This window comes from Penicillium maclennaniae, assembly GCF_028827695.1.
Source record: "Penicillium maclennaniae strain IBT 15551 chromosome Unknown utg000008l:1.0-3552695.0:1.0-3555053.0, whole genome shotgun sequence".
NCBI lineage: Eukaryota > Fungi > Ascomycota > Eurotiomycetes > Eurotiales > Aspergillaceae > Penicillium > Penicillium maclennaniae.
The window spans coordinates 1737349-1759419 of NW_026623220.1; the positions used below are offsets into that span (position 1 = coordinate 1737349).

General features: G+C 49.4%; 9 protein-coding genes across 9 annotated transcripts; 4 read left to right on the forward strand and 5 right to left on the reverse strand.

The window, feature by feature from the left end:
• Positions 1–1089: 1089 nt before the first annotated feature.
• Positions 1090–3153, reverse strand: N7477_009629 (chaperonin-containing T-complex subunit CCT5; the record flags this gene model as incomplete). Its single annotated transcript, XM_056971290.1, has 8 exons — positions 1090–1134; positions 1187–1456; positions 1519–1656; positions 1711–2359; positions 2414–2703; positions 2780–2863; positions 2915–3008; positions 3110–3153. 8 exons carry the CDS (start codon positions 3151–3153, stop codon positions 1090–1092), a joined length of 1614 nt encoding a protein of 537 aa, XP_056818269.1.
• Positions 3154–3660: 507 nt separating this feature from the next.
• Positions 3661–4773, forward strand: N7477_009630 (chromo domain-containing protein; the record flags this gene model as incomplete). Its single annotated transcript, XM_056971291.1, has 4 exons — positions 3661–3667; positions 3744–3873; positions 3922–4113; positions 4179–4773. The coding sequence occupies 4 exons, from the start codon at positions 3661–3663 to the stop codon at positions 4771–4773; spliced, it is 924 nt and encodes a 307-aa protein (XP_056818270.1).
• A 269-nt stretch (positions 4774–5042) lies between these two features.
• On the reverse strand, positions 5043–6566 carry N7477_009631 (putative transcription factor Rap1; the record flags this gene model as incomplete). Its single annotated transcript, XM_056971292.1, has 4 exons — positions 5043–5930; positions 5986–6232; positions 6286–6374; positions 6435–6566. 4 exons carry the CDS (start codon positions 6564–6566, stop codon positions 5043–5045), a joined length of 1356 nt encoding a protein of 451 aa, XP_056818271.1.
• Positions 6567–7017: 451 nt separating this feature from the next.
• On the forward strand, positions 7018–11566 carry N7477_009632 (uncharacterized protein; the record flags this gene model as incomplete). The annotated part of the gene is made up of 5 exons (XM_056971293.1): positions 7018–7106; positions 7156–7309; positions 7364–8325; positions 8694–8897; positions 8956–11566. 5 exons carry the CDS (start codon positions 7018–7020, stop codon positions 11564–11566), a joined length of 4020 nt encoding a protein of 1339 aa, XP_056818272.1.
• A 295-nt stretch (positions 11567–11861) lies between these two features.
• On the reverse strand, positions 11862–12632 carry N7477_009633 (uncharacterized protein; the record flags this gene model as incomplete). Its single annotated transcript, XM_056971294.1, has 3 exons — positions 11862–12139; positions 12217–12555; positions 12617–12632. The coding sequence occupies 3 exons, from the start codon at positions 12630–12632 to the stop codon at positions 11862–11864; spliced, it is 633 nt and encodes a 210-aa protein (XP_056818273.1).
• A 2787-nt stretch (positions 12633–15419) lies between these two features.
• Positions 15420–15983, forward strand: N7477_009634 (uncharacterized protein; the record flags this gene model as incomplete). Its single annotated transcript, XM_056971295.1, has 3 exons — positions 15420–15628; positions 15682–15759; positions 15812–15983. 3 exons carry the CDS (start codon positions 15420–15422, stop codon positions 15981–15983), a joined length of 459 nt encoding a protein of 152 aa, XP_056818274.1.
• A 534-nt stretch (positions 15984–16517) lies between these two features.
• Positions 16518–17306, forward strand: N7477_009635 (uncharacterized protein; the record flags this gene model as incomplete). The annotated part of the gene is made up of 1 exon (XM_056971296.1): positions 16518–17306. One exon carries the CDS (start codon positions 16518–16520, stop codon positions 17304–17306), a length of 789 nt encoding a protein of 262 aa, XP_056818275.1.
• A 948-nt stretch (positions 17307–18254) lies between these two features.
• N7477_009636 (alpha/beta hydrolase family protein) lies at positions 18255–19275 on the reverse strand (the record flags this gene model as incomplete). The annotated part of the gene is made up of 2 exons (XM_056971297.1): positions 18255–18739; positions 18771–19275. 2 exons carry the CDS (start codon positions 19273–19275, stop codon positions 18255–18257), a joined length of 990 nt encoding a protein of 329 aa, XP_056818276.1.
• Positions 19276–19832: 557 nt separating this feature from the next.
• N7477_009637 (uncharacterized protein) lies at positions 19833–21415 on the reverse strand (the record flags this gene model as incomplete). Its single annotated transcript, XM_056971298.1, has 3 exons — positions 19833–21062; positions 21118–21247; positions 21306–21415. The coding sequence occupies 3 exons, from the start codon at positions 21413–21415 to the stop codon at positions 19833–19835; spliced, it is 1470 nt and encodes a 489-aa protein (XP_056818277.1).
• Positions 21416–22071: the final 656 nt, after the last annotated feature.

Here is a 22071-nt window from a genome sequence, read left to right on the forward strand (position 1 = left end):
TCGGCCGTACTGGTCAACAGACAGTTGATGGTTATACCAGTTGTACTGTATTCCAAGATTTCCTATAGGTCAGATATCTCTTAGGATAGACTCATTTCTAAGCAGAGGTCGTGCAAAAAGATCAAGCTTCTAAAACTGGTACGCGTACTGTGTCAGACACCGGCAAACTCGCCTCTGTATTCCATTGTAGATGTTCCATCGTGGATAAAATACGGAAGCCGCCTGTTGCTACCTCATTAGGAACCCTATGCGGAAGAAGGTGGTACACATTACCTCATGGTCGTTCTTCCTGAACAGCAGGATCACCATACTCCCTCAGGCGAAAAGCAGGTACCCCTGACACATGTTCAGGGTATCGAAACGAAAATGTCTAGACTGAAGTGTGGCTGGATTCGCAGGTGGATAGACAGGTGCCCTCGTCTTCGAGTGACACGGGGTTGACTCCATCGGGAGGGTAGTCATTTGGCCTAGCGGAGATCCGAGGTAATGAATGGCAGATGAAGCCGAGCTCGGGTGTTGTGGTTTGATTTCATGTTCCTCGGCATCATGAGTGACCTTTAGGAAGGTAGGTGCACCCTGGTGCACGGGGCCTCACGAAAACCGTTACCGTGAAATGATCGAGCGCTATGCCTCGTGTAGGGGCTGTGTGCAGATAGTTTCGGGTGTACAGGTTTTCTATGTTGAGAGTCGCACACTGTTCGGCAACACTGCCGTGGAATGGTGGGGATAGGCTGACAAGGACATTTGCAATTACTAGAAGGCGTATACAGTTTCAAAGCTGGGAGGAGTCCGTTATGGGCACAAGTGCTGAAGTGAAGAGGATAGAAGGGAGTCACCCGCTTTGCCTGGATCTACACAAATGCTCGGCACACTGGTGCCTCTCATCCACAAGGATTGCGGTATAGGAATTGGATGGAGGACACTCGGATGAGAATCATAAATCCTTTTCTCATTCCAACTCCAAGAGTTCTATGTATGTAGGGACCATGTTTTACATAAGAGTCCGACAAAAGCATCATTTTCAGCTGACGCACTAAAGGATTTCACTTCAGTGACGCCTCCAGGGCATTAGGACTATGTGCGGGGAACCTAGAATTCAGCGTTGTCGTCACCAGAGATAATGACGTTGTTGATCTAGTTGGTTGTTAGTTCGGTGCGATCAAGGCCAACGATGGAGTAAACAGACCTTAAGGACCATGCGGCAAAGCTGAGTGGCGAGCAGAAGCTGCTGGCGCTTGCCGATCAGAGGGTCAATGGCAAAGTGCTCCCTCATGTCGTTGCTTCCGGTGCTCATGCAGTCGACACCAAGGCGGGTGTTCTTCTCCTTGATCTGGCGCGACTTGATGGATGCCAGAGTCTCGATGGGGCTCAGGCCAGAGTTCTGGGCCAGAGCCATGGGAATGGCATCCAGAGCGTCGGCGAAGGCGCGCATGGCGTACTGCTCAATACCGGGGCTCTATAGAATTCAAAAGGTATTAGTCTGGCTCCCAACATGTCCGAAGATGAGAACCAACGCACCTTGACAGCGGCATCCTCCACGGCCAGAGAGCAAGCAATCTCGGCGGCACCACCACCGTAGACAACACGGTTGTCGCGAACCAGGTTACGGACCACACACAAAGCATCGTGTAGTGACCGCTTGGCCTCGTCAATGATCTATGTTCGATATTAGCGACAGTCCGTCACACACACTCAAAAGATCCAGCATACCATCTTGTTGCTACCACGGATGAAAACAGTGACAGCCCGGCTGTTGGCACACTCCTCAATGACCAACATCTTCTCTCTTGTAGTACCAAAAGTCATCTCACGGACACGGCCGGCGGTACCCAACTTATCAGCAGTCAGGTCCTCGAACCGCGGCACGATACGACCATTTGTGGCAATAGCAATCAGCTCAATCTCGGGACCCCCGACCCAGCGGACAGCGGGCAACTTGTTTTGAAGAAGAAGGTGGTTGGCCTCATCGTCGAAGCCCCACTGGCAGATAACCAGGTTGGCCCCGGAATCCTTGAGCTGCTGGACCATCTCAGCGAACTTGGTCTGCTCATACTCCTGGAGCTTCTTGAACTCCTCGACCGAAGTAATATCGAGCTTGTGCTTGGTCTTCGGCTTGGGGGGTTCGAAGGGACAGGTCAGGATGGCCAGCTTGGCATCCACGACCTCATCGGGCATCTGAGGGTGAGAGAAGTCCTTGTCGATAATAACACCCTTCACGAGCAGGGAGTCCTCGAGGGCACCGCCCAGCTTGCCATCGACCTTGATCAGCTCAAAGTCAACGTCCTTGCGCTCCAGGTCCGCAACCGAGAGCACAGCATCCACGGCAATCTTGGCGAACTGGTCGTGAGACTTGGAAACACTATGAGAATGTTAGAGAAAGCAGGGTCATGGGTCCGGACTGGCTGGTTCATACATCTTGCTGCCCAAGCTAGTCTTGGCAACTTTGAGGAGGTTGGAAGTGTCGTCCTTTGAGAAGGGGATCTCGTCACTAATCTTGTCAAGCTCTGCGACAGCGATATCGCAGGCCTGGTCGTATCCGTCGGCTATCCGAATGGGGTGAATGCCCTTGTCAATCAACTCCGCAGCTTGTTCCAGCATGGCCGCAGCCAAGACCACCACACCCGTTGTGCCGTCACCGATTTCCTCATCCTGCGACTTCGAGAGCTCGACAAGCAATTTGGCGACGTTGTTGGTGATTTCCATCTAATGTCATACCGCATGTTAGCTTCCCCCAATTCCATGGTGAATCGATTGGGAGTTGATAGGGGTCGGGTCGAACCTGGCCGAGAATGGTTGCGCCATCGTTGGTAACGGTGATATCGCCGTCGGGGGAGATCAGGATCTTGTCCAGACCACGGGGACCCTAATAAACGCATTAGATACCATCTCTTCGCTGAAATGGGACGGCCCATACCAGAGAGGACTTCACAATGCTGGCCACCGTCTTGGCAGCAACAATGTGCGACTTGACAGCCTCAGTTCCATGCTGTCTCTTTTTCCTGCCTTGACTATTGAAAGCAAATTCACCTGGTCAGCTCCACATGTCAAATCTCCGAAGGAGTGCAATTGGTGTGCCGGGGCGGATAGGAGGATATATCGGTGAACGTACTCGCGAACAACAATAAACGGACGACCGTTCTCGTCCTTCAACATTTGAGCTATCCGTGAGTGTCAGTGACTGCGTATCGGCATCAGGAATCTGGAGCTGTCGAACGCTATTTACCTTGAGAAAGGTCAAGCTCTGTACAATAACCGAGTCATAGTCAGCAACAGCACCGGGGGTAAATGAGGGGCATCTGGGGAAGAGGGACTCGTACGCATCGCCATCTTGACGGTGGACTGCCACCAGGCAGGAAGTGTGAAGTGATAAAAGAGACTGGAAGTGAAGAAAGGAAGAAAACAGCACCCTGGTCTCTTTCCTGCGAACGTAGAGGGGGTGAAAGCTATCGGAGCCGTCGAAGCACATCAAATTAAATTCTGGCCGCCCAAAGCGGTATAGCGCTACCCTTCCGCCTTCCTCAGCTTCCACGCGCATCTCCGACTTGCCCCAGCCTCCGTGATTGCGACTTTCTACAGTACACTCTTACTCGAGGCCTTTGCCTCTCCGCCGCCAATCTGCTCTCACGATTGATCAGTATCGTTTCTCCAAATCGCTCCAATATGCCGCGTGAGTGATACGCGCGTTGTTGATCTGTCGCGTGGATCGAACTATATTCTGACTTCCTGGACTGACCCTTGACTAGCTCCCGTGTCAGATGAGATGTCTGACGAGGAAATTCGTGATATACCTTTCAAGAATGGCGCCAACCCTGAAGACCCTGTCGAAGAGTACCAAGACGAGGAGGATGAAGAAGAAGATGACGAAGAGGGCGTGTAAGTTGAGCTCGGCGCATTCCCAATACATCGGTTTATCTGACTCAGTTCAATAGCTACGTCGTCGAAGCAATCAAAGAACATGAATTCCTACCAAACGTATGTTCGCCCAGCGCCTCTCATTACACCGGTTTCGCTAATTCATCCTCATCATCAACAGGGCAAGCTTCACCTTTTCGTGAAATGGAAAGGATACGATGAGCTCGCGGATCATACCTGGGAGCCGGAAGAGAACCTAAAGTGAGTTACAAAATCATCTATTGCGTTTGACTTTGCGTCGCGCGTCTTCTGACGTACGCTTCCAGGGATGGAGCCGAGGAGGTCCTTACAGAATACTTTAAGAGCATTGGTGGTCGACCCGAGAAGCCAGCAGCAAAAGCTGGGCCAGGACGGAAGCGGAAGTCCATGGGAGAAACTAAGACCTCCTCCACGCCCCCTTCCACCGAGCCTAAGAAGCGAAGACGGTCCTCAAAAGCCCAAGATCCAGCCCCTGAGGCCGAGCCCGAGGCCAACGTGGACGAGATTGAAGAGGAAAGCACCTGGGTCCCTAAGGGTAAAAACTGGGATAAGGAGATTGAAAGCGTGGATACAATCATCCGCGATCAGGAGAATGGAGGGCTTTACGCATACCTTATTTGGAACAATGGCAAGCGGTCAAAAGTATCAATCGAGAGCTGCTACGAAAAGTGCCCGCGAAAGGTCTCTTTTTCATTCAAATCAAACCTATCCGACAGCCATACTGATTTCTTCTTTAGATGCTCTTGTTCTACGAAAGTCATTTGCAAGTCCATGGAATCCGCCGAAGCGCATTTGCAAACGCTAACAGTTTCGCAGGGTGTTCAAGGAGGGCTAAAAGTCTGCAATCCCACCTGCTCGTATGGTGCAGAGCGAAGGCCATAGCGTCATGGTCCCTTTGGGGAGGGGAAATCTCTGAATACCATATTTTCGCGAAGGAGGTTATAGGAGCCCTTGCCTTTAATCTACTTTGCTGCGGCTGATTTCTTGTTGTGCATTAAACGGACGTCTGTATTATAGGCGTTTTAACGATTCCGTATCTCCGCAAGACCTATATCTTGCATATTGGGTGTACTTTTGTCTCTTTGCCACCAACTCCCTGTGAAATAATGTCTGTTTGTTTAGGGTAATATCATGCGCTGATTACCGTACATCTAAAGAAGGCCCCTCTCCCTGGCCATGCGCAGATATTCCCACCTGGTATTAAGTGACTTCTCCCCATGCTTGGTCATCACTCGTTGAACGTCTCGTGCATCTCCAGCTTCCAAACATCTGTCGTCTTCGGCAGTCCATACCCCAGGCATATTATCAGGGATCGCCGATTCTGGACCCCAATCTTCCAGCACCTTGCTGGCAAGGTCTTGATCCATAGTTGCAGAGCGCAAAACCGCGATGATTGTCTCCTCATCGGCTCTTCCTCGCGCCAAGTGCATATTAATCCAGCCGTCGACATCTGGAACGTCTTCTTCCTCACTTTCCTCACTGTCGTCCGGCTCTGGGCTTGAAGGTAAGAATGGTAGCTCGAGGAAGTTCGGATCTGTTTGATCCGGGGAGTTGCCTGATGATTGTTGCGCTGAGTTGGGCATTGATTGCGTCTGTGGTGACGATTGTGTGAAGTGAGGGGTAGGAGAAGAATGCTGGGTGTGAGGAATGACTTGTGAAGGTGTTGCTAGATGTGAGGTTCTTGAGGATGAATGGAGCTGATCGCCAGTTGACCTTCGCACCACAGAGTCAGGGGACTTGGAAATCTCGGGTCTGATTCGTTTCGTTGGTGAAGATGCTGCTGCTTCTGCCGGGGAACCAGGGGAGAGAGGACTTGATTGATGTTTTCGTTTTGAATTCGGTATGATTGGTGATGTTAAATTGGGTGATGGCCTCGACTGTGCAGTTGTCAAAGGAAGCTGCGGTATATGATTTCTTGCGGACTCTAGTCCAACCCCATGAAGCAAGTCAGGCCTGGGAACTCCACCCCCTGGGCGAGGATTCCCACGCAATTTTCTCAAATATCGCCCACGCCACGATTGCCAGGGATGTTGCGGGAACTAAACATATCGTTCAGTAAAATGGGGTCTGTAGAGTCGGGTCGGTGGTACTGACCCTTTCAGCCAAATCCTGGTAAATCTTAGTGCCGCTAAGCGAATCTTGCGTGCTTTCAAATTGCTGGACCCAGTCGTAAAGAATTCGGTCGTCTGCTAAATTGAAATCCGTTCTAGTGCCTTTTCTGGGAATATGTGTTGCGCCCATTGGCCGGGGCGCAGAAGGCTTGACTTTGTATGCATCAAGAGCTTTGCCCTTAGGGACGTGCCCGTCCGTTATTGAGTCGTCAATATATTTGTAGGAGAGACTGAAACAATCGTTAGCTTGACAAATGCCATGAACATCTGCTGAAGACCATACCCTTCCCGAGGGTTGTTCTCGCTCCCAGGCTTCAATATCCTGACGACGTCGGGGCCTTTGTCTACCATTACCACCTCACCACCATTTGCCTGTCTACTTGTCAGTCTCAAGAATGACTCGACAGTTTGCTTTCATGCAGGAACACACACTTTGATCTTCTTTGTGTAATCCTCTCGGCGCGGGATATTTTGGGATAACCAGAATTGCATTTTTGTCGGAAGACCATCTTCCTGTTTGGCAAAAATGGGTATCTTGTTGTGGTCAGACGGTAGAGCACACATGGCTGATTGAACATGAAGATAGCCTGCCAATAACAGGCTGGGATTTGCGAAGTTCAATGGCACAACAGGCTCGCCTTGTTGATGCGCTATCACGTGTCAACCGGTCCCACGGCACTTCCGACGCTGGCTCGCAAATGAAATGGCTATGCAGAGAAGCCGTCAAATATTGTGATCTTATGCTCATACAAGCGAAATGCAGGGGTAGTGAAGTCATTGTCTGATCGAATTTCCAAGGTTCAAGGAGTCGCGTTCCCGAATGGGATAACGACACGTGACCGTCTCACTGACGGGTCGCGACGAGACGCTGGCCGCATCACCAACTTCAAGGGCGGGCAGTGTGAGGTTCGAGAGAATGGGACTTAGAAAAAGTATCTAGATCTCTTGGCTTCATGTATCCGGATGTTAATAGCGATACACAGTCAGCAGAGGTCTCACTCCACCCATCACAACAATGGGGGCTCTCCGCACTGTCGTCCTGGTCATCTTGGGCATCTCATCGCTAACATTCGTCGCTCTTTTTGGGCGGCTTCCTGTCTTTAGGTAAGGCTTAGCTGATAAACGGTATGAAACAGGGCTGATTGAAGGATAGGAAGACCCCGGTTGCTTTTCTTCACCGGCTACTGTGGGTATACATTCCGAATGGAATCGTATTTATCGACGCGCACCTCCTTGGTGGGCGACTGATTTGGGTTTGGGACCGTTCTGGCCGCTATGTCTTGCACGAGAACCATCCTCTGGTTCTGGTAAGTGTCATCTATCTTCTCTTCTGCGGCGACTTTTTCTGACCTGCGAGCCAGATCTTTTTCCTGGGGTTGCTTGGCATAGGCGAGTTCTTCTTTCTGCCGACGGCTTGGCCTCGACTGTCAAAACTCGACAGATTTTTGGTCTCAGGGGTGGTAATTCTGCCATACGTTTTCATATACAAGTGCGTGGTGACCAAGTCTTTTATCACGCTGCAGAACCACGAAGAGGAGATGAAACGGTATCCCTATGACTGTGCCATCTTCTACCCGGGACATCATTGTCGCTCTTGCCTCTTTCTCAAGCCCGCGCGCAGTAAGCACTGCAATATATGCCAAGCGTGTGTGTCTCGTCACGATCATCATTGTGTCTGGTTGATGAATTGCATCGGCGCCAACAACTATGTTTATTTCCTGTCGCTGCTGCTCTCACTTACGACCCTATTGACCTACGGCACCTTGCTTGGCTATACACTGTTGAGCCAGACCCTGGAGCAAATCATCCCACCGGAGTATCAGGCAGCTATGAAAGGCTGGACGATGTATTTCAAAATCTGGGCCATTGTCATTACGGCGGATTCTAAAGTCGGCACTGTTACTCTGCTCATGTTAATGACTGCTCCATTGGCAGCGGCTTTCTTGGTTTATCATACCTATCTCATCTGGGCAGGAATGACAACAAATGAGACCTCAAAGTGGTCAGGTTGGAAAAGCGATGTGGAAGATGAATTTGCTTTCAAAGCCGAACGGAGTCAGATCCCTGGGGCGCCCCGAAACCCGGATCTCGCAGAACATCCGTGGCCGATAGACAAGAATCAGATTCTCGGCTATATCTTGGAACAGGACTCCAATGATATTTATTATCCAGGCTCCGATCACAGAGTACCTGACTCTTACAGGAATCTTCCGAATTCTCCATGGAAACATACCTCCATGGCCGGGATCCTGAATATCTACGATTTGGGATTCTGGAACAATTTAAAGGATTCTGTTGGACTATCGGTACGACGACAAAAATGGTGAACACTCTTGTTCGGTATCATTATATGTCACCGTTTTCTCATATATTCATGTATGTTGGTTGACTAGAGAGCGGGGTGTGCATAGAATATTTGCCGCTCAGATATGACTTTCGAATAAGTATGTAAAATCCAGTTAAGCTATCTCTGGAAATAAATTCTTGAATCCCTTATCCTTAGAGAGAAGAAGAATGTCTCCGTGCCAAAACACACTGAACACTCCATAGGTTCCAAATGTCTACTCTGATCCTATTTGTGTATACAAAAGGCGGTGGACAGAGCGGTGAAATATAGAACCAGGAGAACCACAATTTTTGTCCGCCGCCAAATCCAAATTTCATCCCACCGTGGAGTGAGTTTCTGCTCAGCATTTGTTTCGGCGATTGCTTCATTTGTAAAATGGCGGACCCAAAGCCATTATGTACTCCTGCTGAGCTCATGCTCAAGGTCGTTCTGGCCGGGACCCTCAGCCACTATGAGACCCGCGGCCTGATCGATGACAAACGTCTGGAGCACATGCTGGCTGCTGGAAAGCAAATTCTCTATAAGACACACCAAGAAAGTGAGGTTCGGTAAGTATGGTAGCGCTGAATTGAATCTTGTACTTGATCTGATCTTATGCGTTGCTAGACACAACCTAGGCATGTCACCAGATATATGGCAAGGCCTCACCGATGTCCTCACCAAAGCGATCCCGGTCCTTGAATCGCAGTCGTTTGCGTGGAAGAGTCCGGCAGCGACATATGAGCACTCTTCCTCGAATCTTATCGCATACAACTATTTCTCGCTAGTGAAAGATATCGAGCGCCTCAACGACCTGTGCACGATTGCGCGGAACCTGCTCGCAACAACGAAGAAGGCGCAAAACCTGGCTGCTGAGAAGGGCTTCGACCAGCGAATTCTTGCATTGATTGATACGTGTGTGCGGGTCACAGCAAGAGGATTTGATGGCGAGACGAATGCGCGGAACGAAGAACGCTGGCAGAAAGTCGTCAACCTCTATAAACGACTCCTCATCACATGTCTGCAGTACCTTCATAACTTTATCATGCACAATGAGCAGCGAAAAATGGTCCTCTGGCTCGACCTATTTGGTTACCATTCGACAGCTGATACAAACATCATCAAGCCTAAAGAGCCATTGGACCAAACCGCCCGGTCAGAGGGCGTTGCGCCCATTGTCAAGGTCGGAGAGCGTGTCATCAACCCACCCATCCGGGCTCTCTATGATCAGACCGCGGAAGATCTTCTGCTGGAGACCATCGCTAAATTCCCGCGGGAACCTTCGACGATCAAAGAAGAAGCTGCGATGCTGCTTCTAGCAAACATCAAAGATCATATGGAGAAAATCCTTGGTAAAGACTTGACGGATATCCAGGAAATGGGCAGGGACCCGGAGCAGATACAATACATTCGTCGTGCCTTGACGACGATCCTGGGTGCCAAAGTTGATGGATGGTCCGATCTTCAAGACCGTGCGCGAGAACTCCCGCCTGCCCTCCCAGAAGCAGAGAAGCATGAGCCCACTAAGAAGAAAACAATTCTCACCATTGACCGTAGCATGACTGCCGGCTTCCCCCGTCTGTGCTGGGCTGACCTTCCTGACGTAATGGATTATGCCGTGGACGCACCTGTGACCGGGGAGGACACGAGTATGCCCCGATCAGCTCATTCTGCCGCCGAGACTCTGCAGGAGGCCAAGGATGGATTGATGCGCCGTCTACAAGAGTCGTCTCAGGTCGGTGATGCCGATGCCGATTATGACACCGGTGATGCAGGAACGGTGGGTGACGAGGATTCACATAGTCTTGAAGGACATGCAGATGGAAGCATTGAAGGAGATGATGACGAATATGGTGAAGATGTCGACCGAGATGATGATGGCGGCGACATGGACGACGAGGAGGATGATGATGACTACCGGGGTCGCCCCGGCGATCAACAGCGTGGGCTGCTTACCGATATTCCCCTTGTGTTGGGCCCGGCAGAGATTGAAGCATTGCCGATGATCGTTCAAGCAGGTATAGTCGACAGCTTCGGGCTCAAGGGTGGCGAGCGCAATGGCTCCAGGAACATGCAAGCCCTACGGTGCCACATCCTTTTGACGCAGGAGACTGGCCGCAACCTTCTGCGCGAGCTGCTAATATTCATTGCGGCCTGGGATCTCCCTGATGACGAGCTATACTTCAAGATGATGGTCCAGATCATGGAAGCTGTTCTCAAGAATGGCCTGATGTCGCATGCTTATACCGACTTTGGCCAACCTAAGGACATCATCTCTCCAGCTCAGGCAGTAGTGATCAAGATTCTGACCCACATATTCCGCGCCAAATACTCCCCGGCTTCTGTGACGGGCTCTTCTCAAGCCAGTGTTCCACGAATTCCGGCACCGCTCAGCCGTGTGGATATACTCACAGTCCGATACATCTTTACCGTGTTCCGTGATAACATCATCCCGGAGACCTGTGCATTGATCTACTTGCAAGGCCAAATCCGCGCTGAGCGCGCCTTGCCTGAAGACTTCCCGCTCAATCTGTGGGATATGGAAAGGGTTTACGAGGGAGTTTATCAGTTCTTGGAATTCTTCGCTGTGCTTACCGAGAATAACGACTGGAAGAACCTGCTGGTCAAGTGGGAGATTGTCTACGACCTGGTTACTCTGATCAAGGAACTGGAAGCCAATATCCCCAAGGGCCAATTCAACCAGCTCTCTTTCGGTTCTGTTCCTCCACCCCCACCTCCACCGCGCAGCACTTCACCCGATGATAGCTCCAAGCCTTCTTCTCCCGTCCCTGTGGCTGTTGAGCGACCCTACGACCCAAGTGATCCCGATCCTCTCGACCACGGTGCTGACAGCGTGGATTCCCGCCCGGAGTCTCCGCCGATCACTGAAGATCCATCTGAATTCGAGTGGCGAAACCTCAAAAAGTTAGTTGTTCTGGTACTTTCATCGCTAGTGTGGAAGTCTTTTGAGGTCCAAGAGCAGATCCGTGGATACGGTGGTCTTGAGGCCATTCTTCGCTGCACTAACTTTGATGCTCATAATCCTTACATCAAAGAGCATGCTGTCATGTGCCTCAAGTTCTTGTTAGAAGGGAACAAAGTCAACCAGGACTTGATTGAAGAACTTCAACCCAAGGAAGTTGCTAGGGATGAAAGCGGTATTTTGGAGAAGAGTGGCTACGAGGCAATGATTGACCAGGCTGGCAAACTCGCTATTCGGCCCAAGGAGTCGCAATAGTCAGTGGCGCAGCGTTATCACTTGATCTCAGAACCTTGCCACCAAATTTTTGTCGTGATATAATAAAGGCAGAGATGTATGAAGAAATGTCTCATATACCAGATCCATTAAAGGTCTTGATTATTGAAAGGCTAGGTCTTTCTTTCGGTTGATATTCTACTCCTTAAACGCAGGTCCACATCTTCGTCAGCTCTTCATAAATGCCGCGACTTGTTTCATCGCCATTGTAAATGCAGTCATCTCAAAACCATCCACTTTCAACTCCGAACCAAGCAACTATCATACAGTATGTAGTTCAACCGTACATGCCATCCCATTCCTCCTCTTCATCATCTTCCGCAAGCTTCTTCAAAGCCTCCTTCTTCTCGCGCTGTTGCTTCGCGAAGTCAAACCGGTCCATCGGGCAAGTGCCACGCAGACGGAGCCAAGGCTTCACACATTCAAGATCGAACAAATGGGTCGGATGGCAAGGTAGCTGAACGACTAACGGGTATTCATCTTCCAAAAAGGGATTGTTGCAGATCGGACAAACTTGGGAAGAGTTGAGAGCTGATTTGGGGACGCGCTCGAGTGCTGTTCACCCCAGAAAAAGTTGACCATTAGTAAACCCATCATATAAGAACTGCGCGGGCGTTCCAAGGAGATCTTACTATCACAAAATTCCTCGCTGACACCTTCCACTTCTCTTGGTGGCATGTCTGCGTCACTGAGCAGGGTTTGGATCATCCGAGTCAACAAGTCCTCTGTATTCTGGCCGCCTTGCTCACCCTCTCGCTCTGGCATATCGGCTGCATCGCGGCGCATGACTTCAAATGCCTCGGCGAGCGAATAGAAGGCTGCGCTGACATCGCCTGGTACTGGAACGGCATGCGGGCGGTGGTCGGGAGCTGGGGTGATCTCGGAGAGGGTCGCGAAGAAGGTGGACAGGTCAGGGCGACGGCGACGTGGGGGTTGAGTAGCCGCCGAGGGGTCGGTGGTGTTGTGTTCGACTAGATTGGGCTGCTTGTCAATATAATTGCATTTTGGAATGGGGGTCGAAAGGGTGCGCACTCTCGTAGGTTGACATTGTGGTGGGTGCTTCTTCAGGTCGAGGGGAGGGCAAAGAATAGGGGGGAGAGGAAGGCGAGGAGAGCCCGCTTGACGGTCTGTGAAACGTCGTTTGTCCACGTAACACTCGACTTGACTTGGAAGATCAGGATGGGTTTGGCGAGAGGATGATAGGGTAAATGACGCGAGTCCGAGGCAGCAAAGCGATAACGCGGCGCGGGGGATGCGATAAACGGGGACCTGATTTACCGTGACAGGCACCGCCAATGCATCAACTTGCCCCGGCATAATTGAGATAATTCCCGAGTCTAGCTACGCATCTTAATTTGGTCAGACTGAAAATGTGCTTTGGAATCAAACTCTGGAACTAAGATTACCTACATCTTGAACTCGCATGCATGGCGACTTGAGAATTGGAGAGGTTCGCCTGGATCGAGACTAGTGCTCGATGAGACGATTTGACAACTATGTTCGAGCATATGGGATAGATATTGATTCAAACTGACTCAGTCATGCCCACTCCAATGTAAGGAGATGTTTATGAGTCATGTTAATGATGAGACAACCGATACTGTCTCGTCTCGATTCGTTCATGAGCATTAATTACATAGGTCACTATACGTACCATATGTCCCCTGCAAGGTGGGGCTTCCTATTCCTAGGTGCCGCCGCTTTAATGAGGGCGCTCAGAATCAGACTCACTGAGTAGATTTGAGTCCGGGCTCAGACTCACTGAGCAGCACAGAGCGAGTCACGTGAGATACTAGTAAGGCTCTGAGCACCCCTGAGTGATCAGTGACTGCTCAGTGATTGCTCAGTGATTACTTAAGAGACTGATCAGAAGGGGTCTCTATTGAGCACCCAGCCCACACCCTGCCCATACCAAATTGGCACTCGGCCCCACAACAGTGCTTAAGTGAATTACTTTTTTGATGGCCTACTCAGCTCTAGCTTCTTGAGGTGTTCTGTTCCGTTCCCAACCCCGGCTCACCTAGAACAGACGTAAGAGCGATATGACGCCGAAATAAAGACTTGTGCTTGTTATATAGCGCCATAATATAGGTATCTTTTACTTGTATAGAACCTTAGGTATAAATTGAAGCTGTAGTTTTCTCTACTAGTCATTACTTGTCACGGGATACCCTATCAATTGAAGCGGTGTAATTGAGAGTACTTACCCGCTTCGAAAAAAGAAGATCCTATCCTATGACGCTCAGGCCTCGTATCAGCTACGCAACCTACTCGATTCCTACACGTGACGAAAGGTTGAATGAATTTGCTCGAATTATCTGAATTTCTTGAAGTTTCTTAAAGAATCAGTCTCTGTATAACATAAGTGATTGAATCTACACCCCTCTACCATTCTTCCTCTTGCCTAGTGAACAAGTACTAGCTTATAGCTTAGTCTATCCATTACATCTATCTTATTCTTAAAATACGAAATATGACTATTAGCTAACTTATAAATCTGTATAGAAGTTAAATAGTGATCGTGAATAAATAATTGTTATAGATCTGCGGATGCTGAATTTTAAGGTCGAGTTACTGTTTATAGGTCGGTTAGAATAATCGATTTGAGAGAAGTATTTACTCCACATTAAACCTAAAGATTACTTTAAAACCTCCGGGCGAAGAAAGATCTTTTACCTAAAAATCAATGTGAGTACAGAAAATCAGGCCGTTGAGAGAGAGAAACCTAGCATATCTGTCCTAGTTTAGAGTTATCATTTGACGAGGCTGAAAAATATTCCTGATACTTTGGGTATTTACTCTAGACTCAGCGACTTCGATTGGTCGGTCAATTTATGATATATGTTACGAACCAAGACGAGAAAGAATTCGTGTATCATTAACAGAGCAACTGAACTGGAGAGAGGAAGAAGAGAGAAAGAGGGGAACCAGCAACTACGAAACAAAACCACTTTATCCTAAATCGGGTTAGCCCAACGGCTCCTTCCTGATCACGTTCGCCCTCATTCCTCAAGAAAATTAAGCGTCACAGTATACCGAGACAATCAATACCAATAGAGGAAGAGAACAAAGCCATTATACACAATAAGATAACGTATAAACGCAAGCAATGGAATTCCAATGAGGAAAAGAAGAACCATTGGAGGTGGGAGATGATCTTCGTTGCCCACAGCATGAAACCGTGGAACTTCTCAACGCAGCCCCTATCTGGCACTTTGTATGGGCGCGAATATATGACTAATTCTGACAGAACATTGTATTTCCAACTCCGAGTCTCCACCTCCTGCTGTATTCTATCATTTCCCCAATTTGGCTTAGTGGACGTCTCTTACCTCTCTATGAGGTCTACGCTTTGCATTTCAGTTTTGCACTGATTACTTTCACATCAACAACTCTCGTTTCCTTCACTCTCATTCAAACACTAGCTTTACTAGGCTTTCATTCACCAATACGTCTTCATCCATCGTTGCAAAGCTCATTAAGTTAGCATGAACACTCCCGAAACTGCCGAGTTCCTGTGCGGCCTCGACGGCACGGACGTCACTCTCGATCCACCACCCGAGCCACCTCTCTACCTACCCCGCCAGACCTAGGTAATCGAGAAGAAGCTCTCTGAACGATCTCAATCGATGACGCAGCAAGACGTTGCCGATGGCCTTGGACTTCCGTTCGCAGCTGCTAAGTTTCTCTGCCATCCTAAGGGAAATCCTAGCAAGCAGGCCTTTATGCGGATTTATCTTCAAATTCCAGTCATTGGCACTCAATACCAGAGCCCTCAGATTCGACGAAGCAGGCTGCTAAGCCGCAACCGCACGTTAAGTTGATGACCTTGAAAATGCTCAAGAAATATAAATGCGATGTTGTCCCTGACCTCCTTGCTTACCAAGAGGGAAAGCAAGGCGAAGATAGTATCGTTCCGGGAGGTTATATTACTTATTTGGTCTGGGATAAAGTCCCCGGGGAGCCTCTAAGCGCAGAAGAATTCTGGGAGCTAGATATTAAGTCGCGCCAAGCGATCCGCGATAAATTTCGTGAAGCCTTCCCGTGAGTCTACAGAACTCTCTGCCAGGCGTGCTCTCGATTGACATGAAAATTAGAAAGCTGAAGAAGTACGGTTACCTACCGTGTATGTCAACCATGTCGAAGATCATCTATGACAAGGACACCGGGAATATGTACGCTCTACCCGTTGTTGAGCGGCGAACACTATAAGCTGACGGAAATTAGGCATTTCTCAGGCTTTTCACGCGCGGGTCGTACTAATACAAACGAAGAGTGGCATGACAAGTACTACGTTCTGTTTCGTTTGGCCAAGCTATCTCCGAAGACGACGGACTGGGCCACGATACCACAGGATGGACTTAGTGAACAGCGAAGTCACACTCAAATAGACCCCTAGAGGAAAATATCCGTCGAGAGTCCTTCTATTATTCGCATGAATCTTCAAATCCGTATGGAAGAATTACAATAATCATAATAACAGAGGATTCAAAAGTCACATATGTATCGAAATGAATAAGTGTGAAGATCGTAAATTGGGCATCGAGGACAGCTTCGTCAATGTAGTATACCATTCTCATGGGCTTCCACTCGAATTGCACATAGCCGTTGAACGATTCATAGCGAAGGCGATGTAGATCCTACGTCGCAACATTTATTGTAGGAGACTAAAATACATCTTAACGGGCAACTGCGGCGATTGTAGCAATTGTTAACTGAGGATTTTTGAGAAAGAACGACACAAAGCTCGCAAAACACAGCACCTGCTCAACGTGCTTTTGTTTGTTCCCCCACTATCGCTGTCAACTTCACCAACCAGGACTGAAAACCGATTTCTACGCTTCTCAAATCTGTAAATTACACTCCAGGATCCTTGAGCTCAGTTCTTGATGTTTTGAAATGACTCTCCATTCTGTCTACAGACTCAGACAATATGCCGACAAAGCAAGCCCGCGTGAGGAAGGTGGCTTCTCAAGCCCTTCCTCCGTTCCCCCTTGGCCCAAATCACACCAAATTTAACGCCCTCCACGATATCGAGTTTGTGGCGAGCTCCGTCATTGGTCCAATTTTCTCCGATTTGTCGAAACATATGTCTAAGGTCAGAGGATGGAGCAATAAGGTCATTAAGTACACCTATGGATCAGGCGACCCTGAGGCTGAATCACACCTCATTGGCGATGAGACAGGCCTTCAGGGTGTTTTCAATCATTCGGTGGGATTTATGGTTGGAAAAATCCTTAAGGCCCAATCAATCGATCTAAAGTTTGCGGATTTCAAGTGCCTTGGAAACCACTATGCCAACACGCCTGATAGCATTTTGATGACCAAGAATGCTCAGCCAAAGATTGTTGGGGAGCTAAAGGTCCCTTGGGTGCACGAACACGAGATGAGCGAGGCGTATGAAGAAGAAACTATGCTTCGCCATTTGCTTGCCCAGCCGATCAAATTTATGAAGGATCTGAATTGTATGTATGGCTTCATGAGCAACTACTGTGAGACGATATTCCTTCGGCAGGAGTTCATTACAGGCAGATGGGTCGTCGATTACTCTACAGTCATTCAGGCATCTACCTTCTATGTCAAGACGGACCTGGACGATCTCCAGGCTACACCAATTGTGTCATTCAGGCAATGTTTCCTTGCTGTTGCGGCTCTAGCACAGGCGCAGGGGCCAGTCTACAATACAACACCAAATTCAGAATGGGTTGTGCAAATGAAATGACATAGCGACTACAATTCTCCAAGTCCCACTCTGCGCCTCCGGAATCAGCGCCATTTTCAGCCTCCGAGAAATTATTTCTCGGAGGGATCTGGGTTTCCCCTTTTTGCCAAGGGTCGGAGCCCCCGGAAGTTCCTTTCTTTTGCTTCCTCGCGCTACGTCTTGTATCTAGAGTCGATTATAGCTGTTCTTAATATTGATCCTTCATCTCGAGGTGCTACCCACCTCTACGCATACGTTAAGACCCACATAACGAGGAGAAGTGTTCCCAGGGGTAGAAAGCGAGTCAACCTGTGCCCAAAGCAAGATTCTCGGTTTCCGAGTAAACACCTCTATTTGCCCTAGCATTCATACAACTCTCCATTAGAAGTTCATACGACCGGAAGGCGAAGTATTTCCAGGAGCGTAAAGCGAGAAATTTAATACTGATTAGCAGGTCAGGTACCAGGCACCGCCGTGGCGCAATTAACTGCGGCAAGTTTATCAAGTTTAACAGGACGAATGGTCAAATTAATGATGCCCGTGCTTTTTTGATAGGAACTGTGGGGGCAATCTAGAAAGTGAGGATAGCACGTGAATTGGATTAGCGTGTTGCATTTTATTGAGGGTCGCTCACCCATCACTCAGGTTGTGGTCAGTGAGCAAATCAGATCGCTTAGATCGGGATCAATGAGGTGGATCAGACTGCTCAGCTGAGGATTGGGGAGCTTATGTAACGCTCACTGATCAGATCAGGGCGCTCAGGGCCGTGCTCAATTCTACTCAGGGATCAAAAAGCGGCGAAGGGTGAGCACTAAAACGGAAAGGGAAGGCCAAGAAGCGGCATAGGAAATCCGGTACGTAGGTAAAAGCGATGGAAGATATGTAAGGCACAATCGCCTGCGAACAGAATGCTTGCTAGTTCGAGAAAATTGAGCATATCAAACAGATGCCAATCCGGGTCCATCCTGATCACCCTCTCTTACTTTCAGCTCTCCCCAAACCAGGGAACCTTTGCAAGATAAAACAGGCCTCCGACCACGCAGGATCCTCGGGATAAAGCCGGCTGCGAAGATATGACCAAGTCAATCTTTGAACGATAGCCAGTCTCTCTGGGCATTCATCATCCGCCGCCTCCGCAGTATCATAGCCAGAAACCCCACCCAGTCCATGTCTCCCGCCAGTGATGGTAAGAAGTGATTTCGGTCCTTTGCTGCTGTAGTAGGCATCTGCGTGGTATTCAGGACCCCGAGTGCTTAGATGCGATTCATCATCGCTATCCCCGATGACCACAAGAGCAGGCGTGGTCATTTCCTCATGGCTATGGTATTTAAGGAATGAGTCTTGAACAATCGAACGTAGACCCTCTCCGCCACGACCATCGCCAGGAGCGGCAAGTAATATACCGGCTTTCACGCGATGATCAATGAGATCAATTTCGTCGCCATTTTCAGGATCTATTAATCGGGCTCCGAGTAGCATGCTGACCGTGTGTCCCCCCCATTGAGTGTCCCACCGCGACAACACGAGTGTGATCGAGGCGTCCTTGGATTTGAGGCAAGGCAATCTCGATAGAGTAGAGCTCGTCTAGGATGAGTTTCATGTCATCTACCCGTGAGCGCCAGAAGAATGGTGCATCGGAGCTCGTCTCGAAGTCAAGGTTCAGGGATTTGGAACTCAAGTGTGTTGGTTGAATGACGACGAACCCATGGGATGCATAGAAATTGGCGAGAGGTGCATAGCCGTTCAATGAGGACAAATAATATGATGTCCCCTGTCCATGCGAGAGGAGGATAATTGGTAACTGGTGGCCAGAAGTAGGGGCCGTAACGCGGAGATGTAAATCGACAAAGCGATCGGGTGTAGGTAGAACGATGGGACTGACGGAGACCACGGGAGTCGCATTACTAATGGGGATCTTGCTGGCATCACCTATCAGGGCATGGTCTTGTAAATTAGGGAGACGCGGTCGCGTGCTTTGATGGGTTGTCATGATATCGCGAACCTGTGGAAAAGCAATTAATCTCTGAAGGGCCTTGATATTGAGTCAATATGCCCGGAAAACGTATCAGCGGGCAAAAGTTTGGAGCATCTATAATCAATCTTCCCTGATAGGGAGATCATGCAGAAGTAGTCGACTATCAGAAGGAATTGAATTTCATCACTGACGGCCTCGACCGGCGTTCGTGGGGGTTTGTCGTTTGGCCGGGTTTAAGAGAAGCTCCAAACCCCGAGCGGGGAGAAAGACCTGCTTCCCCTTTTCGAAGACGGCAAAACCCTGCTTAGCTTGGCAGTTGCTAGGGATCTCCGCTTCCTCTTGATAATGACCTCGATATTAGACTCACTCAAGATGACACTGAGGTTGCCATTCTGCCTCTCGGTGACCGAGTCCAAAATCCTTGAGACTGGATGTTCACGAGGTCTCTGATCGACTATAATTCAGGACCAATTGCACCAAGAGCCTAGCGCTAGGCATTTCTACTCATTTGAGTGTCAATTTATCATTCTTATATCCGATATAAATTAACATGTTGTACCCGAAATTGTCGATCAAACAACTCGGAACGAGATGAACGATGCATCGGTGAACTGCTCTGGCATAGTGTAGGTGATGTTGTAAAAGATAAAATCATTCACTGACTGATCAGTATTATAGACAATGGTGTAATCGGCCAGAGCGTTCGTCGTGACTTTCAGTTTCATGCCAGGAAGGCCCTCCAACCCCGTGACGTTGAAGCCGTGGCTTACCGTAAGACCGCTGAACAAGAAGTTGAAAGATACTGCACCATCTGCCGATGTTGCATTCGGATAGGAGATATGCAGTGCATGTGGAGAAGCCACTGCATGGATTGACGACTCGGTCACCCAATGCGTAACGCATCCAATCTGATTGTCGTCGGTCGCCCACTGGATGACTGCAGGGTTGAATGCTCTGGTACTTTTCGCAGCTCCCCCAACAACGTCCTGTGCGAGGGTCTCGGCACCAATAGTCACGTTGTCAGACATCCATGTTGTGATGTTCCGCGGGTAAGTGTCAAACGGCGGGGAATAAGCCTGGGCCGTATGGATGTGTTCACCAGGGAATTCAACCAGGTTCTTCTTAGACTGTGCTGACAAGTACTTGAGCATTTCAGGCATAGCCAGAGCGAAGAGGGGATAGAAGGCGAACTCATCTTGGTGATACATTCCCGAGGTCTGCTTGGGAAACGGTGCATACTCCTTTCCCACAGCGCCCCAGATTACGGGTGCCACCAGAGATGTATAAGCCATCATGTTGTAACCATAGGTGCGATCCCAGGGGCCAGCCAAGTTCTTCAAGTTTGCCTTATAGAGCTGGGCGAGTTCATCCCAGCTCGCCGTCAATATCTCCGGAACGTACTTTTGCAACAAACTGCCGTCAGAGGCATACTGGCTCCACAAAGCCAAAGCCCACATGGCCACTCCGCTATACGTCGGGGAGTTGAACTCAGATAGGGTATGATACATGTTCCACAGGTCGTACAGCTCCTGGGCAAATTTCTCACCGGACTCGGTCAGGTTTCTATCACCAACGCGAGTGCCGACCCAATTTTGAAGAATTGTGCGCATCACCCAAGGATTGGAGTAGCACGGGTACAAGTTGTCGCCGTCAACACCACCGACGCGATAAAGATCCCCCTTTGCTGCAATATGCAGGGATTTCTCAACCTTGGCGACAGTTTCAGCAGGCAGGAGGTGGTCATAGTCGTTCAACGCAACGAGCCAGGCACAGCCCACGAAGTCGCGAATGTTAGGGTCCCACTGAAATGACACAATCAGTATTTCCACATAGCTTTCAGCAGTCGAGATCCCATACCGAACTATACGGACCCTCATCGGGATACTCTGTCGTTCCTGGCTGCGGCGCTGACGGGGATTGCGTGTAGTCCCCGTACCACTGGTCCGCGGGATCGAGATACTGCCCCGAAATGACATTGTCAAAGATCCTCACAGCCCGTGCCACGTCCCCCGTGTTCGTTTCTAGCTAACAGCTGCGTTGCATACCAGGCAGTATGTCGAGTGTCATAGCGACCGGGATTGCTTGCTGCTGCGACCAAGTAGCCTGCAGCCTCATCCCAGAAGCCATCGTTCCACTCAATGGCCATATTGAACATGTGGTCAGCATATGTGGAGCTGCTTGACTGTGCTCGCTGACTGTGAAATGGCACTGCGGATGCAAAGCCAGCCAGATGACCGGCCATAAGCCCTATCACAGCAAAAGAAGTTTTCATTGTCGATAGTTTCAGCCGAAACATCTAAATTGGGCGTGAGATCAATGGCTGTCAATGCAAATAGCTTCACGTAGCCCAAGACGTCTAGAAAGCTTCTTGGCGGAAGTTCAAGCTTGCAGCTTAGTACTTATCCCGCATTTTGATCGTACAGCTATCAATATCCCCGAAGTATGGCCGCTAGATTGGATGCTAATATGGATAGCATTCTCCGGAGTGTTTGCCGATTTTGCCGGAGGCTGAGAAGGTACTCTTCACAATGAGAAGATGTAACTATCAAAAGTATCTTGAATTCAATAAAATTGCGGTCATCTCAAGCTATCGGCACGGGACATATCTCCCAGCAACGGAAGCAGAGCTTCGAGTGGTAGAGTATTGCTTATCGATGGAGAGCCGTTTTCACCAGGTTCGCCGGGTTCGCCGGTCGTCCCCTCACAGGAGATAGCTGGCAGTAAGCTAGCCACTCCACTAAAGATACGCCGATGTGAAGATGGTCCTTACCGGGGTTCTGCCGTGATCGCAGATCTCTTGGATCTTCCACC